Source organism: Nelumbo lutea, chromosome 6 (genome assembly GCF_056320005.1).
Source record: "Nelumbo lutea isolate HS-2025 chromosome 6, American lotus-T2T, whole genome shotgun sequence".
Taxonomy (NCBI): Eukaryota; Viridiplantae; Streptophyta; class Magnoliopsida; order Proteales; family Nelumbonaceae; genus Nelumbo; species Nelumbo lutea.
This window is the reverse complement of record NC_142689.1, coordinates 28,263,204-28,279,637: the sequence shown is the minus strand read 5'-3', so window position 1 is coordinate 28,279,637 and position 16,434 is coordinate 28,263,204. Positions and strand designations below refer to the sequence as shown.

Sequence of the window (16,434 nt, the reverse complement as noted above, 5' to 3'; positions counted from 1 at the left end):
GTGCAAAGCCAGTTCGAACACTGTTCAAACAGCCTTTACAGCCTTGCATCAGCAACATCCCCATACTTTTTTACTTTATTTCATGCAAAGATATTTCCAATGCAAGACTATGATGGTTGTTTGAACGAGCTTTGCACTGACTGAATCCCATTTCCTATTGGATGGATACGTAATCTGAATTGATAGGGAAAGTGTTCAGAGAATATATAATTTGACACTAGAATATTCATTTTAATATGGTATTCTTTCGAACAGCCTTTACAGCCTTGCATCAGCAACATCTCCATACTTCTTTATTTTATTTCATGCAGAGATATTATGATGGTTGTTTAAACAATCTTTGCAGTGACTGAATCCCATTTCCTATTGGATGGATACGAAATCTGAATTGATAGGGAAAGTGTTCAGAGAACATATAATTTGACACTGGAATATTCGTTTTAATATGCTATTCTTTTAAACCTGGAAACCAATTTGATAGGTGCATGAACCAAGTATTACTCTATTTAAATTTACATCTTTCACATATAAGCTCGCCCTCAGAAACTATAAACTACAAAGCCTCAGAATTCTAGCCAGCTGATGATATGCTCTTTCCTCTCCTTTCTGACATAGCTTAGACCCTCTCAACCATAATAAATAAGATTCATAATGCTGCTCAATCTTCCTGCTGATCAAACTTTATTTGAGAGACCACAAAACCACTTGTTATTGGTCAAACCCCACTTTTTGCATTTTCTGATTATTCTTTGTTCTCTTATTACTGTATTTTCTGATTACTCATTGTTATTTTTGTTTAATCTGGAGAGATGGTCATAATAAACTGTTGATCTCCGATTCATTCCCCCTTTTTAATTATTTTACCATTAAATGCATGCATTTTCTGGTAAATAAGAGGAAACCCTTCAATTTCCCATATAGTGAGAGATGAGGAAATATATCACAATATAAGGAGGGACAATAGTATAAGTAGAACGATACATTCCAAAAACCAATAAAAATTTTTGAGGAAGAATAAATCATAAATTTTTTGTCAAAAAGTTAATAAAGATTTATGAAGGGATGTAAATCATAAATATCTCTTAATAAAAAGAGATTTTTAGACGGTGTGATTTGAACTTTAGATCTATAATAATTCAAAATTATAAACAAGTTCCACCAATTAGCATCAATTCCAAACTGACACATACCCGGCTCCACCTGTACGATGAAATTAGGATTTTTTAGGTGGACTGAAGAGTAAAATCCCTTAAAATTAATGAGAGGAACAAACATAAATTCTCCTTTCTTTCTTCTATCAAACCATCATCATTATCAAACAGAGAAAAAAAGCTACTAACAGGGTCGGCCATCGTAGAACACTACATGGAAAGAGAGACCAACTTTCCTCCCTAGCACGAACAAACCTTATAACACACGTCGAGTTTGAACATCGCAAGCATGGCCAGCCACTGGCCAGTCAGTCAATGTAAGAACAGGCCCATGCCAGTCAATAGTGGTCAGCCAAGATTTGACACTCGAACAGTGGCGAAAGAGAGGAGAAGGTTCATTTAAATGGAAGGGGAGCTTTATCAGATAACATTGGACGAGACAAGACATTCAGCGGAGGACCGGGATCCAGCAAATAGCTGCCTATTGCCACGTGGCGATAATTGGTTGCTGAGATTTTTTAGTTTGGGAGTGAAAAACTCGTCCATGGGTTTAGCCACGTCGGCAGTTAAGGAACTAGGCGTGCGGTGATTCTGTGGACCGTGAAAGCGGGAAGAATTTGCGGCACACACGTAAGGAATTATTCGCTCGGATATTCCAGAATATTTATCCTCTTGGTGCGAATATACTTTCTTCTTATTCGTCCACATTTTCGATTTGAAAATTAAAGCGCTATGGGGGAAGTTAGGTTAACCCCCCGTTTAGTGCTAATATCACGATTTTGCCATTACAGCTGTAGCTCATGTCCGTTGGTCAATGTACCTAGATTGCCCTTCATTTTACTTCCAGTTTTCATCACCTCCCGAAGAGGGGAGATGAGGCAGATTTTCATGATGGTGCGCGTTAAAGAGAGTTCACACCAGCACCCCATAGCACATCACAAATCCCAACGTATTCAGATCTCCTACTGATAAGAATTTTACTCACACTTATCAGGATATTCCCAACGTGTGGGTAGGAGATCCGAATTCTATCTCAATTATGTATTTGGATCATCTCCCAATGATAAAGACGGAGATGATTTTGTTGGAAAATTTATTTATTTTGAGAAAATTAAATTTTCAATTATTTATTTCAGTTTTTATAATTATAATTTTTTATTTTTCATTAATTTTGTTGGAAAAGTTTATTTATTTAATATTTTATATAATATTTTTATTTTTTCAAATAATAACTATATTTTCATTTTTAACATATATATGTAAAATAAAATATATAAATCATTTAAGGTAGATGAAATATTATTTTTTTAATTTTTTGAAATTTTTAAATTTTAAATTAATTTATTTCAGTTTTTATGATACTACTTTTTAATTTACATTAAAGATGAAAAACAATTCAAAAATAATTAATATATATTTTTATCAAACTAAATGATTGTGTATTGGACCATATCCGCTGATATGATACAACTCAATACAAATTATCGATACATCTTCGATACACATAACTCGTGGGATACGTACCCAATCATAATATACCCTATATCTATGATGATGAATACGATACGATATTCCCCGTAATGAAAACAATGCCGTTTCACGATTGCCGCGGTTCTACCTAATAATAATAATACGTAGGAGATCAGGAGTGAAACATACGGTAGTAGTACAAGCGCCTCTTGAACGTCAAATCAGAATATTGTGTGACGATCTCGTTGAACAGTCATCTGTTGTCAACAACAATGTTCTAGGTTTGTGGTCCGAAATGAGCTTTCTAACTAATACAGTGGGCCAAAAAAACAAAACGTGCAACGAGGAATTTGAAAAGGACAAAAAGAAAATGAAACACGTGTAATTCAAGTGATGAAGATTCTATTTTAATGCTCGACAAATTTTGTACCCCTACACATACGTGTGAGGCAATGTCATCTCTGAAAAGGATTACGATTGGGATCTCATGGAAAATGGCTACCCAGTTCGTTGTGCACCCATGTGCCATGTTTCCCAGGTTTGTATGATAGGAATAGGATATATCCTAGCATATCCTTTTCTATTATCAAACAATGCTTTCAACCTGTGGTCCAGGTCCAGCCAGTCAATCGGACTGGTTGATTGATCAACCATCAGATTTGATAAAAGTAGAAAATTACACTGCACTACAGTGTATTGACATCAATTCCGAGTTGACACTTATATTAATTGTACGGTAAAACTAAGAATTCAGGGTGAATTGAACAGTCATTCTCTCGTGTATATACTCACAAAAAATAAAAAAAAATAAAAAAATAAAGTTTAGTGGGTGACCCGACTTATTGAATTACTAAGCATTATTTGTCTTTTCTTTTCTTGGAATTTAGAATTATCAAAGTTAATTTTTATTAATGAGATGAAGATATAATAAAACACGCCTGATTTCTTTTACATATTTTATTTAATTTTTAATATTCTTATATTGTATATATTTTTTAATTTTTATTTAATTTTGGATGTTACAGGTTAATATATTTTACCTGAAGGTTGAACCGCTGATTTACCGGCCAAACAGAAAATGGTTACTGTTTGTGAAGTTAAAAAAATTCATTTACAGTAGGAGCCACAACTGTAATTGAGGATGTAATTGAGGAGATTTTTCTTTTGTTGGTACAAGAGGAAATAGACTGAAAAACAAAAGAAAACACAACAAATTACACCACTTTTTCAGCAGATTAAGTATATCCTGAACAAAAAATAAGTCATCCTCTGCTACTGATGAAGTCTCACTAGACAGAGCCTGAATCAAATTCTTACAGTGGCTATCAAGGCTGCAGTTCAATTTTATTTGCACTAATACGAATGTATGGGAATGTAAATTAAAAAAAAAAAAGTAAATTTTCGTTTAATTTTGTTGAGTCTTACTTTATTATTTTGTTTCATATTTTAATTTATTCCATTTGTATTACAATCAAACAAAATAGGCTAAATTTTAAAACAAAAATAAGTCAGAATTTACACTCAAATCATTTACACTGTTATAATTTTAGGTCAGTGAAAATTTATTTGCATTACAACCAAGCACATCACGATTTCAAAAGTTTAAAAGTAGAGGCAAGGCGGTTGGGTGTGGTGTGGGAGGGGTAAAGCCTAAGCCTCAAGCTGTTTTGAGGCCTAAGCCAACTATAGCATAAAATAAAATTCTATGAAGAAAAGATTTTCCTGTTGAATGTGGTTATATGCAACCCCAATAACAAGAACATACAATGTTTTAAACCAAGCTACCCCATTGGATGACATGCATCCTACCACCTATTTTCAGTTATTTTTTAAATATTTAAACCTTCAAACCTAAACCCTAAAATCTAAACTCCAAATCCTTAAATCCTAAAACCCTGTAATTTAAAGTTAAACTCTAAACCCTTAAACAATAAAAACCTAAACCAAAGCATTAAAACATAAAATCCAAATTCTAAACCTTTAAAACCTGCCTAAATTCTTAAACCCCTAAACCATAAATTTATTGTATAAAATGCCTTTGGTAGCATGCATGTCCTCCAATATGGTAGGTGCAAGTATTTTTCCTTACCAAACAGCAAATTGATGTGACCTTTTGTTTATGTTCAAATTCTATTAAGGGGTCTCGGAGTTAGACCTGTTCATGGATCAGGCTGGGCCGGGCTTTTGCTTTTCATTAACAGAATTTTTTCAGTCCTGAGCCCAAGCCCGGCCTAACCAACGGGCCTACAACTTGAGCCCAAGCCTGGCTCTTATAAAAAGCCCGAAGCTTGGTCTAACAAAACCATTGCTTATTCATCGCCGGTTCGATTCCTAAGAGTCTAAGAGTGAGGAGAACTGAGAATAGTGCTTGAGTTCATCGGTCCTAAGAGTCTGAGCTTGCCTCTAAGAGTGAACGATGCCTGAGTTCGTCGCTGGTTCTGAGAGTTTGAGAGTGAGGAGAATTGAGAAGATGAAAAGAGGGAAATAGGAAAGGGCTAATCAGTTTTAGGATTTTAGGGTTTAGAAGAAACTTTAAAAAGTCGTGCCAGGCTTTTAGGACCGAGGTCAAACCCGTAGGTTAAAATTCATGTTCAAGCCCATCTAGGGGTTGGGCCGGCCCGTCAGGCTACCCGACCCATGGACAGGTCTACTGTGAGTCGTCCTGCCCTGTGACCATAGTTACATAAAATGCGATCTAAATTTTATGGACATAATCCATATCAATAAAGACATGAAAAAATAAAATAAAATAAAACAAATGGATTACTATACATCATTTCATTCTCCTATAAAACTGAAAAGAAAAACAGCATGATTTAAGGACAATGAACAGAATGAAGTTTTGAAATGTTTTATATATGGTCTTCTCCACCCAAAAATATAAAATAAAAGTTTCTTTAAATCATAAAATAATAAAACCTAAAGCTGTCGTTATTTGCTCAGCCAATCACTAACATTTTCTGAAAGGATGGGAATCCCCCCCTTGAATTTTAGACTTAGTTTCATGATTGCTGCTTCTATCCATTACTCTTATTGCTATCACAGAAGGCAATTTTTCTTTTTTTATCATTATAAGATAAATGCTCAACGAATTAGGCTTCCAGCAGTTCACCATCCACATCAAAATGAACAAGACAGTGCTCAAACAAATAAAAAAAGTCTATCAATTGAAACGCATGAAGTAAAAGCAAATTACGTTTAACCATTCAAAAGAACATAATAACCTACTGAGTTTTTTACGACCGATTGAAAAAGAATAAGCATTAAAGTTTAAAGCTGAAACAAGAAAACATAAGATTTGTTTAAAATTTGAGAACAGAGCATGCATGATCGAACTAAACTAGGGAAGTTTGAATATTGAAGCCATGTAATTGTCGAATAGAAGAATTGCTGGATTTACCTATTATTCTCTGCAAGGTTTAAAGTATTGGAATCACAATATGTATTGGAGAGACAATTTTAAGAGATGCATCAAGATGCATTTTGAATATGTATAGATATGGACAAAAAATCAAGATATAAATGGATGCATTGAGAAATTCATATAAATCCCTAAAAACAGTATTAATAACAGTAAACATTAATTTTATATAACTATAAATAAGTTATTTAAGCATTAAAAAAAACATATTTCATTGATTTATACAAAGTGTGAAATATTCAAACATAATTCAAAACTATTGAAAAATTATGGAAGAATTAAAATGTTTGTGCACACACACATTTATACACACACCTTAGTATAAAAAAATCAATATAGTTTCTATTAATATATATATATATATATATATATATATATATGATTTTTAGCTGTTATTCATAGTCATCAACTAAAAAGAGAGTTTAACTAAAAATTAAAATACATACTAATATGTCAAACACTTAAGGCATGGCATAGTGGTGAACTTGTAGTCATTATAAACTAATGACTTGGGTTCAAATTTCAAAGCCCTTTGTCCCCTATGTATAATTTTTAGGGAAAAGTACGGACGGCCCAATGCAGATTTATGATTTCCACACTCTAATTTTTAATATGTAAATTTAGCACTATGTCAAATTCAAATTTGAATTTGGACATTGCCTTAAATGTAGTACTTAATTTGCCCTTAATGACATGTCATTAAATGTGATGCCTAATTAACAGTGACATTAATTAAATTTGAATTTTAAAAATTGTTAGAATTGAAGGAGAAAGAGGGAAATTAAACTTGATATTTAAAAGTTGCCAAAATTAAATAAAAAGGGGGAGTATATTAAATTCAAATTGGTTACAGCATATCAGATTTACAACTATTTTAGTTCTAGTCTTTTATTTTTAGTAATTAATTGTTATTTTTATTATGTTTAATTAATTATTACATTGTTTTTGTGTTATGTTCAATTGAATTTTATTAGACTTACTTAAATTAATTGTTTATTATCTTTAATAATCTATAATATTCTATTAAAAACACACCACAGTGCATAACATATCACTTGTTGTAGCTCATCCCAAAACGCATCACACTACAGCATGTAGAACACATGGTGCATTCTACAACCATAGTTTTGGAACATAGAACACACCATACCATTGTAGTGTGTTTTGAAATGAGCCATAGCTTTTCCTATTACAAAATAGAACAAGCCCTAAATTGTCTTAAATTCCTCTTCTTCTTTGGTATAAATGAAATTCAACTTTGGCATGGAAAATTACCAAGACCCACATCTTAAAGAATATGAGCGTAGGGGTGGAAACAAATCAAGCTTTTTATGAGTTATTCGAGCTCAACTCGTGAATAATTTGATTTGACTCGATTTAAACCAAGCTTTGAGCCAAGTTCAAGCCCAATGAAGCTTGACTCATAAGGCTTACAAGCCTAATCGAGCCTAGTACATACACACATACATATAATGAATAATTTTTACAATTCTTATTTTTTATATAAAATAAGAATAATTTTATATGTATATTTTTTATTTTTTATATGTATAATAAAAATATTATATATAAATTTTTATTTTTATATGTATTATAATAAATAATTTTTGTATGTAAAAAATAATTTTTATATGTATATTTTTTTACTTTTTATAGGAAGCTTGGCTTAAAGTTGAGCTTCAGCTTAACATTGTTTCGATGAGCCAAGCTCAAACTTGCGAGCTTTTGAGCCAAGCCGAATTCGAGATCAAGTTTCTAGCTTGAGCTCGACTCAAGCTAAGCTCAAGCTTAACATTGTTTGGCAAGCTAAGCTCAAACAGCCATGTATTTGTCTTGGCCCAGCTCTAATCCACCCCTAACGAGCCTAAAGGTTAAAGGAATATGCCTCAAGTAACTTAAGGTCTAAACCTTGTTGACAGGAATCAAGATTCAGTCCTCACAACATTTGCAACCCTGCATTGGGAACATCTCCCCATGAATGAAAAATATGAGTATGGAGATCTTCCAAATGTACGACTATAAGAGTTGCAAGGACAATGTGAGGACTGAATCTCATCTTTAGTGATAGAGACCGAACCTATGTTTTGAAATCGGATTTGATCCTCACAAGTCTATGCTCTAACCATTCACATAGTGCCTTGCAACCTTGCATTGGGAATATCTCTCCATGAAAAAAGTATACAAGTACAAAGATATTCCCAATGCACGAATGTAAAAGGTTGTAAGAACTATGTGAGCACAGTCTCTAGGGGTGCTCATGGTTTGGTTAACTAAACCATGGGCCTATTTTTTAAACCGAATCAGTATTAACGATCTATGGAAAATCGATAATCGAAGCCAATCAGTTAATCAGTTGATCGGTTCAATTCGTCATTTTTTTTTATTTTTTTATTTATAATATATTATAAATATATACAAATATATAATAAAAAACTATAAATATATATAAAATATTATATTTTAAATAATATATAATATACTATATATTTATATATAATGAATATTTATTAATTTATGGTATATAGGAAACATAAAATATATAATATACATAAAATATATAAAAATATATGTATAATGATTGATTCGATTAACCGCCAATTTCCGAAACTAAACCAATACCTTTGGTTTTTTAAAAATACCAAACCAAAACAAAACTGACTGATTCAATTACCTAGATTTTTAGTTTAGTTCGGTTTTTCAGTTTTTCCTACTCACCCTTCAATCTCATGAGTACTCAATCCAATTTCCTTTTTTTTCCACCTCGTGTTGACAGCCTTTTAAAATGTGTAAAATGTACAACAATAAAGTTGAAAACACCTTATGAATCAGAAACATCAAAAAGTTATTTTTATCGAAGATTACTTTCATATGATCTAAACTAAGGGCCTGTTCGGTGTTTTTGAATACCAGTTGTACCACTTCAACGAAAAAGTGATCGTTTAGGTACGACCCAAACAGTTAGTGAATATATTCGCTTGACTGTCGAACAATTTTACCCTTTTAACGTTATTTATGTGAAGGAACCCATTGGACCCACCGCCTTGCCATTAACAATTTTCAATGATATTAATTAATAATTAATAATATTAATTATTAAGTAATTAATAATTAATCATAATTATTAGGAATTAATAATATAATAATAATCATTAATAAGAATATTCATGATATGTAATTAATAATAACTACTTAAGAATAATACTATTAATTAATTAATGAATAATTGATTCATATTAAATGATATTAATTATTAATTAATAATAACACATAATAATAATAATAATATCAATTCATTAATTATTAATTAGGAATTAATTAATATTATTAGCAATTAATAATCAGTAATAATATTATATAGTATTATATAGTTATTAATAACATTAATAATCAATAATGCATAAATTAACAATAATTGAAATTAATTAATAATAACATTTCTGAATATGAATCATTTTAATCAATAATTAATAATATTAGTCATTAATAGTAGTAAATTAATAAATATTAACAAATAATAATAATAATTAGAATAATTAATTAATCATTAGCAGTGGCACGAATAGTTAATTTACAATGAATTAATAATTAATATTAAATTGAATATCAATTAATCATAATTAGTAATAATATTAATTATTAAGTATTACTTAGTAATAATAATTATTATTATTAATGATTAATTAGCGATAATGAATTATTAATGATTAATGATAAAAATTAGTAATTATTATTAATTAGTAGTAATAATTAATTATTAATGAATTACAAAAAGTTAATAGTGACTTATTATAATTATAAATAATTAATAATTATTAGTTGTTAATGAATTATTAACTATTATATTAATTAGCAATAATTGTTTATTTTTAATTATTAATCATTATACTAATTTTTAATATTATTTTTTATTGAATTACATAGACAAACAATGAAATTACAGACTTTGAATTAAGAACAGGCCCTAAAACTAATGAAATTACAGACTTTGAAGAAGGTGCTTTTCAAGAAATGTCCCTAGTTACTAAACACATCAGTGCCCCTCGTATGCCTCTGCGTGCATTGGGGAATGGGGAGATGCTCCCAATTTACGGTTGGGATGTGCTGTGGGGCGCGTCCTGTGGGGCGAACGAATATTGGGATCTGGTTTCCGGATTCTTGGTTCAAAGAAGTATTCAACCTCTCTAACAGAGGGCAGAGGCTATAATGGTCAAAGTCATAACATGGCGACAAGTAGCCAACACTGTCTGCCTTCCGTAGTTTGGAAGGAGAACGAAGGTCATTTCAGTAATTATACTAGAAAAATTTATGCATTCCCCCTGTCTTTGGGGCTATAAAATTCTGATCTGGGTTGATTGGTCATTTTCCCAAATTTTTATGGGCGTTTCTCTTAAATCCTCCTAGCATTGCTGCCGAAGGACTTGGTCGTTAATCAGCTGAAAACCAGTGAAAGAAGAGAGCAACTGTGTTTGTGAGAGAGAATCTAGCCATACCCATCTTCTGAGCTGAATTAAGCAAGGTACGATGTTCTGGCTTCCTGGGTTTGCTTGCTTCCTTGCTAAAATGTCGAAAAGTCTTTCTTTCATCCTTCAAACTGATTTCTCCTGTAAATCCATCCTTCCATCTATATTGCTTCATTCATCTTGAGTGCCAGGATGATCGTTACAATCCATTTTTGTTGATAGGTGCTTTTCCAAATATCACTTTAGGGGCTTCGATTTTTATGGGTTTGACTCAGATTTTCTTTTCTAGTTTTTGGTTCTTATTTGTTCGATTTTCGAATTTATTCAATTTGCTATCTCTGAGCTTTTTCATTTTAGTGTTTCTAGAAATCTTAGACCTGTCCAGACTTCCAAATTTGCAGAGCATATATTCTGTCAAGTGTTCCATATAAGAGGGAAACATGTCCCTTTTCTTCTGTTCTTTCATAGTTCAAACTTCTAAGTTAATATCTCTCGGAATTTTTTTTCGCCCCAAAGCAGAAAATTTTTTCGATGTTTACTTGACTTCTCCTATGTTCTAATTGATTGAACTTCTAATCGCGCAGATAATTGAACCTGTTAAGTTATTCTGTGCTTACAAGCTACTCCGCATTCGAGCTTGGAGCAATCTGATAGAGATTTGTTGACGCCTCGATTTTTTAACAGAACTGAGGTACTAGTTGATAAATCTATATACCCTTTTCTTCAAATTACGGAATTCTAATAATCTTCGTTCGTTCTATAGTTCTATTTGCTTATGGTAAATAACCAGAACATTAGGAGACAAATTTTTACCTTTACTAACTTTTCCGTTCTGTATTGAGAGTGAAAATATTCTTGTTTATTTGTTGAAATCTGATCTGAAATGTTCTTATTCTGTTATTTTCTGGTTTCAGATGGCACGCTTAGCTCTATAAGGGGAGGGAAAGTCGTCTCTTCTACTACTTCTTCATTTCTTCAGATACATATTTCAAACATCTAACATGGGTTCGCCAGGGGATTCAACACCTGAAACAAATTATCAGAAACCTCCTGCAATTCGACTCGTCAAGTACACAAGGAATTCTGATATCTCCTTCAGAACCTACCAAGCCATTGTTCTAATCGTGACATTTCTAGCGTATGCGAGCTACCATGCTGCCCGGAAGACCGCCAGCATCGTCAAAAGCGCCCTCGACCCCGGGGCGTCAAGGGCGGGGCTGACCTTACCATCATGGCCGAGAGACCACTTCCTTGCAGAGAATAAGCAAGTCTCCACTGCTCTCAAGAATGGCTGGGCCCCTTTCAATGGAGCAGATGGAGCAGCAATGCTAGGAGATCTCGACCTGGCTTTCCTCTCAGTTTACTCCTTGGGAATGTACTTTGCTGGACATTTAGGCGATCGATTGGATTTGAGGATCTTTTTGACAGTGGGAATGCTCGGGACTGGTCTCTTCACTTCTCTCTTTGGGTTTGGGTACTGGTTTAGCATCCATAACTTCTACTACTTTTTGATGGTTCAGATGATTGCGGGTCTTTTCCAGTCGACTGGATGGCCTTCAGTCGTTGCAGTGGTGGGAAACTGGTTTGGGAAGAAAAAGCGAGGACTGATTATGGGTATTTGGAATGCACATACATCTGTTGGGAACATATCAGGATCACTGATTGCTTCAGCTTTGCTGAAGTATGGATGGGGTTGGTCCTTTGCCGTTCCTGGTCTTCTTATTGCTTCTGTGGGGTTGGTGGTTTTTCTGTTGTTGCCTGTAAATCCAGAGTCTGTAGGTGCCAAGAGCGAAGAAGATGAACTGCAGTCTCCCAAGAAGGGTGGCGAGGGAATAACAGAACCTCTGTTGGGTTCAGGAACAGAGGTTGTAAAAGAGAAAGCTGTGGGGTTCATTGAGGCATGGAAGATTCCTGGAGTTGCCCCTTTTGCTCTTTGCCTGTTCTTCTCCAAATTGGTGGCTTATACATTCCTCTATTGGCTCCCGTTCTACATCAGCCGCACAGGTACCGACCTCAAGTTCTGTCGACTTCTTCTGCCTTCCTACTCTGTCTCCTGGTCTAGAGTCATGATTTATATAGGCATCTGATCTTTTGATAAAGCAAAAGTGTTCTGTTCTTGACTGCGTTTTCTTTTCATCTTGCAGCAATCGATGGCAAGTATTTGTCTGATGAGACAGCAGGGAACCTGTCTACAATGTTTGATGTAGGAGGTGTGATTGGGGGGATTCTGGCAGGACACATTTCAGACCGTCTTGATGCCAGAGCCATAACAGCTGCAAGCTTCATGTACTGTGCAATTCCAGCTCTCTTCTTCTACCGGAGCTATGGGCATGTCTCCTTGTATGTGAACGTCATCCTCATGTTTATTGCCGGCATGTTTGTAAATGGGCCATATGCCCTTATAACAACAGCAGTATCAGCAGATTTGGGCACTCACAGCTCACTGAACGGGAACTCTCGGGCACTGGCAACAGTAACAGCCATTATAGATGGCACAGGCTCTGTGGGAGCTGCAATTGGGCCATTGTTGACAGGCTACATTTCTGCTAAGAGCTGGAGTGCAGTGTTCACAATGCTGATGGCAGCAGCTCTTGTGGCAGGACTGCTTCTCACTCGGCTAGTCGTGGACGAGGTAAAATCAAAGATTGAGACTTCAAAGTCTCAAGGGATTCCCCCATCAAGAGCACCGGCAATAGCAGTCGAAGTGTAACTTATTTCGGGGAGCGAAGAGGGTATTTGCTATCGCTTGTGGTGTGATTTACAAGAATGTGTAGCTCTGTTTCAGAGCCCCGGATGATGAGATGAAGGGGTGGAGTGAAATGGAGCAGTTCCTCTCCTTTGAATTTAAAAGATAGGGAAGTTATCATTCCTTCTTCATTATTTTAAGGTTGAAGATGGGAAGGAAGTTTGTTTGTTTTGGTTTTCTCTCCGTTTTTGTACAGAGTTTCTTTTTGGTAAGATTACAAGGATGGCCTAAAATTTTAGAGCCTTTTCTCTTCCCTTTTATTGGCTTACATTTCTTCCGTTGGCAATATATTTGAAGTTACTAGCTCAAACTCAGCGTCAAACGGTTTACATTTCTATGCTAGAACTGTACATAAAAGACTAATTACAAGATTGGAAAAAGAGGTCTGAGGAAGGGAGTGTGTTTATTTTTTGCTGGGCATTTCCAGCTTGGTGCAATAGTATTGATTGATTTCAACTACAGTGCTTAGACCACAGTGCTGAAGAACTCCTTTATTAAAGCTTGGTTCTACTTTTCCGACGCACAAACACAGAAGGGAAAAAGTGATGTTGGCCTGTTGGGTTGTGTCCTACTTTCCTTTCAATGGAAGCGATTTTAGTTAAAAGGGAGTGACGCCAAATTCAGCATCAGCTCAAACCTTGGAAAGACAGACCAGTCTTGGTTGGAATCCATTTTAAGTGGACAAGCCGTTCACGTGATCTCATCTCAGTATCAGATTCTCCAAAGTCAAACTGGAATCTGTGATATCTGATTCCAGCATTTGTGAATATATATGGGGATCAAGCTCGGAAGATAGTCTTATTGCTTGTACCATTTCCATTTCTTTTAAAAATTTTCACAATAAAATGATAAATGCCTCTTTTGTTTGCACAAGCACAACAGAGTCCTCCAACTAAATGCTCTTCTCTCTGAGATGCGGAGTCAAAACTCGGTTAAACTTGCTATAAAGTAGCATTAAGTGGTCCTACTTTTCCTTGTTTGCTACTTTCTTTGCTTTGGCTCTGAGGCGTGAGGGGCGAGTGTCAGCATTTCGTGGATGCCTTAACATCGTTCCTTTTTCTTTTCTGTGCTGAATCTAACTATCAGTGGCTGTCGCTTGATCCACGTAAGAACTGCATTAATATATTCTCAGTTGCTTGATTACGCAGACATGAGCGAATACCCATTAGAGTACCGTCCCCTAACTCGAATGGTTTGGGATTTTATCAGTATTTTATGGCATTAGTTAATCACCCAGTTGAATTAACAAACAAACCCATCATTGCATCATTATTTATTAATACAAATGTTTTATCTTTGCACTTGATTCTTGTATATTTACACCTTTGATCTGCATTTAAACGCAAGATTCGTATTCAAAACAAAGAATTTTATATTATAAACCAAATAAAAATAAGACTACAGATTTGTGATATTCACGCCATTAGGCCAGAGCAGAGAGCACATTAACACGCCAATGTAGACAGATTTCTTATATTGGATTCTTTTGTTTATCATCAAAGAAACAAAAAAGGATTCCTTTATCCAGCATTTTAAGAAATATATCTCAACTTTGATGACATCAAGCAGGCTCATCATTTTGGCAGTTTTATCAATGGTTGATGAGTGATGACATTCAGGGCCTCCCTCACGCCGAATCCCGAGTTGGAACCATTGGAGGTTCCACTCTCCCCTGCTGTTGTGGTTGAGAGTAGGTTAAATACCCTACTGTTTGTGTTTTGTGTTTGATGATTTGCTTTTTCAAGCGTCTCTCAGCTTGCTGCAATTTTCAACTAGGATTGTCTTTGTCCCAAAGAATTTGGCTGTGCCTGTGTTGTCCGCAGGGCTTTCCCTGTGTAACGCGTTAGTCCATGAGGAGGACTATGCAACAGTATTGATGGAGGCATGGCTGACTGACTGTCTCTGTGTGGACTGAAGTGCCAAACTGGAGAGAGCCAAGATTTTCTCCTCTTTGCCTGTAGGCCTCACTAGAGAACATTTCAAAAAATATAATTACTATTTTCATTACCAAACGAATTTTGTTTTCTTTGTTTTCATAATTTGTGTGCACACATCACATTATTCCATTATAGGGAAATTTTGAAAAACTCAAGGTATCACCATCTTGTCAATTGTTATCTACAAGAGATTATTTTCTCAACACTTCAACAGTGTTATCACAATCAATCTTTGAACAGATAGAACGGGTTGAATTTTGAACAAGTTAACTGCTGACCTAGAGGGCTTTCCAGTTCCAATTGTTAATGAATTTGAATTGAATGATTAAATCATCAGTTAAAGCAGTAAAACGGTGACCAATTAAGGTTTCTGATCTTATATTCAATCTGACTGTGTCTGAGAACACCCTATATTAATGTACCCCATCAGCTCATTAGGTACTTCTCATGCAGATTTCTAACTAGCTAACTGGTTTGGGAATTCCTACCTCAGAGTTGGGTTCGGAACTTCGGATACAATGAATGAAAGAACACCATTGACCAAATTCCTCATGAGGATCGTAACGTTATAATACATGCTAATTGCAATTCAATCAGAGGAATCCATTTGCCAAAATTGTTTTCTGAAGAATCAGTCATTTTATGGGTTTGGTGGCAATTCTGATCCCTGGAGAAGATCATAATTTCTGGTGTGTATTCTCAGAAACCATGTTTGGTATGATGAGTACTTTATGACCTATATTTGCAACCTAGGCCCTATAAACTACCACATATTGCATATTGATATGACAAAGAATAACCATTTGGGGGATCCCACATAAAATAATCGTACGTGATGTCAAAACGATTCTTACCATATAATGAACTGAGAGTCCGCATGGTTTGCCTGAAGAGGGGTTTGGAATCAAAATCCAACTGTTTTCGTTGGGTGGAATTGAAATCCAATTCCCATTCCTGGTGGAATGGCCTTCCCCCATTCGAGGGAAAGGGCATTCCCTCCTCCCTTGGGAATAAACCCATTCCAGCTGATTCTGATTCCGCATTGGGGGGAATAGACCAGTCCAATTTCAATTCCAACTGCGAACCAAATTGACCCTGAATATAAAGCTTATAGCTGTCATAAAACAGTGGGTGGGGTAGTAAGGAATTAATCGTTTTGAGCTTCTCAGGGGCCAGGGGGTGTAGGTTTTAGAAGTCATGTTTTGCTGCAATTCAAGGTCTCAAGCTGATTGCACAACACGGTTTGAGT

The 16,434-nt window shown here is 34.7% G+C and overlaps 1 protein-coding gene across 2 annotated transcripts; it reads left to right on the top strand.

Annotated features, from left to right (window-relative positions):
* The first annotated feature begins 10,396 nt into the window (after positions 1 to 10,396).
* Positions 10,397 to 13,502, top strand: LOC148848207 (putative glycerol-3-phosphate transporter 1). Of its 2 annotated transcripts, XM_088951161.1 has the most exons (4): positions 10,397 to 10,558; positions 11,087 to 11,193; positions 11,417 to 12,506; positions 12,647 to 13,502. In XM_088951161.1, the coding sequence occupies exons 3-4, from the start codon at positions 11,504 to 11,506 to the stop codon at positions 13,210 to 13,212; spliced, it is 1,569 nt and encodes a 522-aa protein (XP_088807287.1). In that variant the 5' UTR covers positions 10,397 to 10,558; positions 11,087 to 11,193; positions 11,417 to 11,503; the 3' UTR covers positions 13,213 to 13,502. The 2 variants fall into 2 exon arrangements, with proteins under 2 accessions (XP_088807287.1, XP_088807288.1); XM_088951162.1 differs by lacking the exon at positions 11,087 to 11,193 and having other exon boundaries at positions 10,405 to 10,558.
* The last annotated feature ends 2,932 nt before the right edge of the window (positions 13,503 to 16,434 follow it).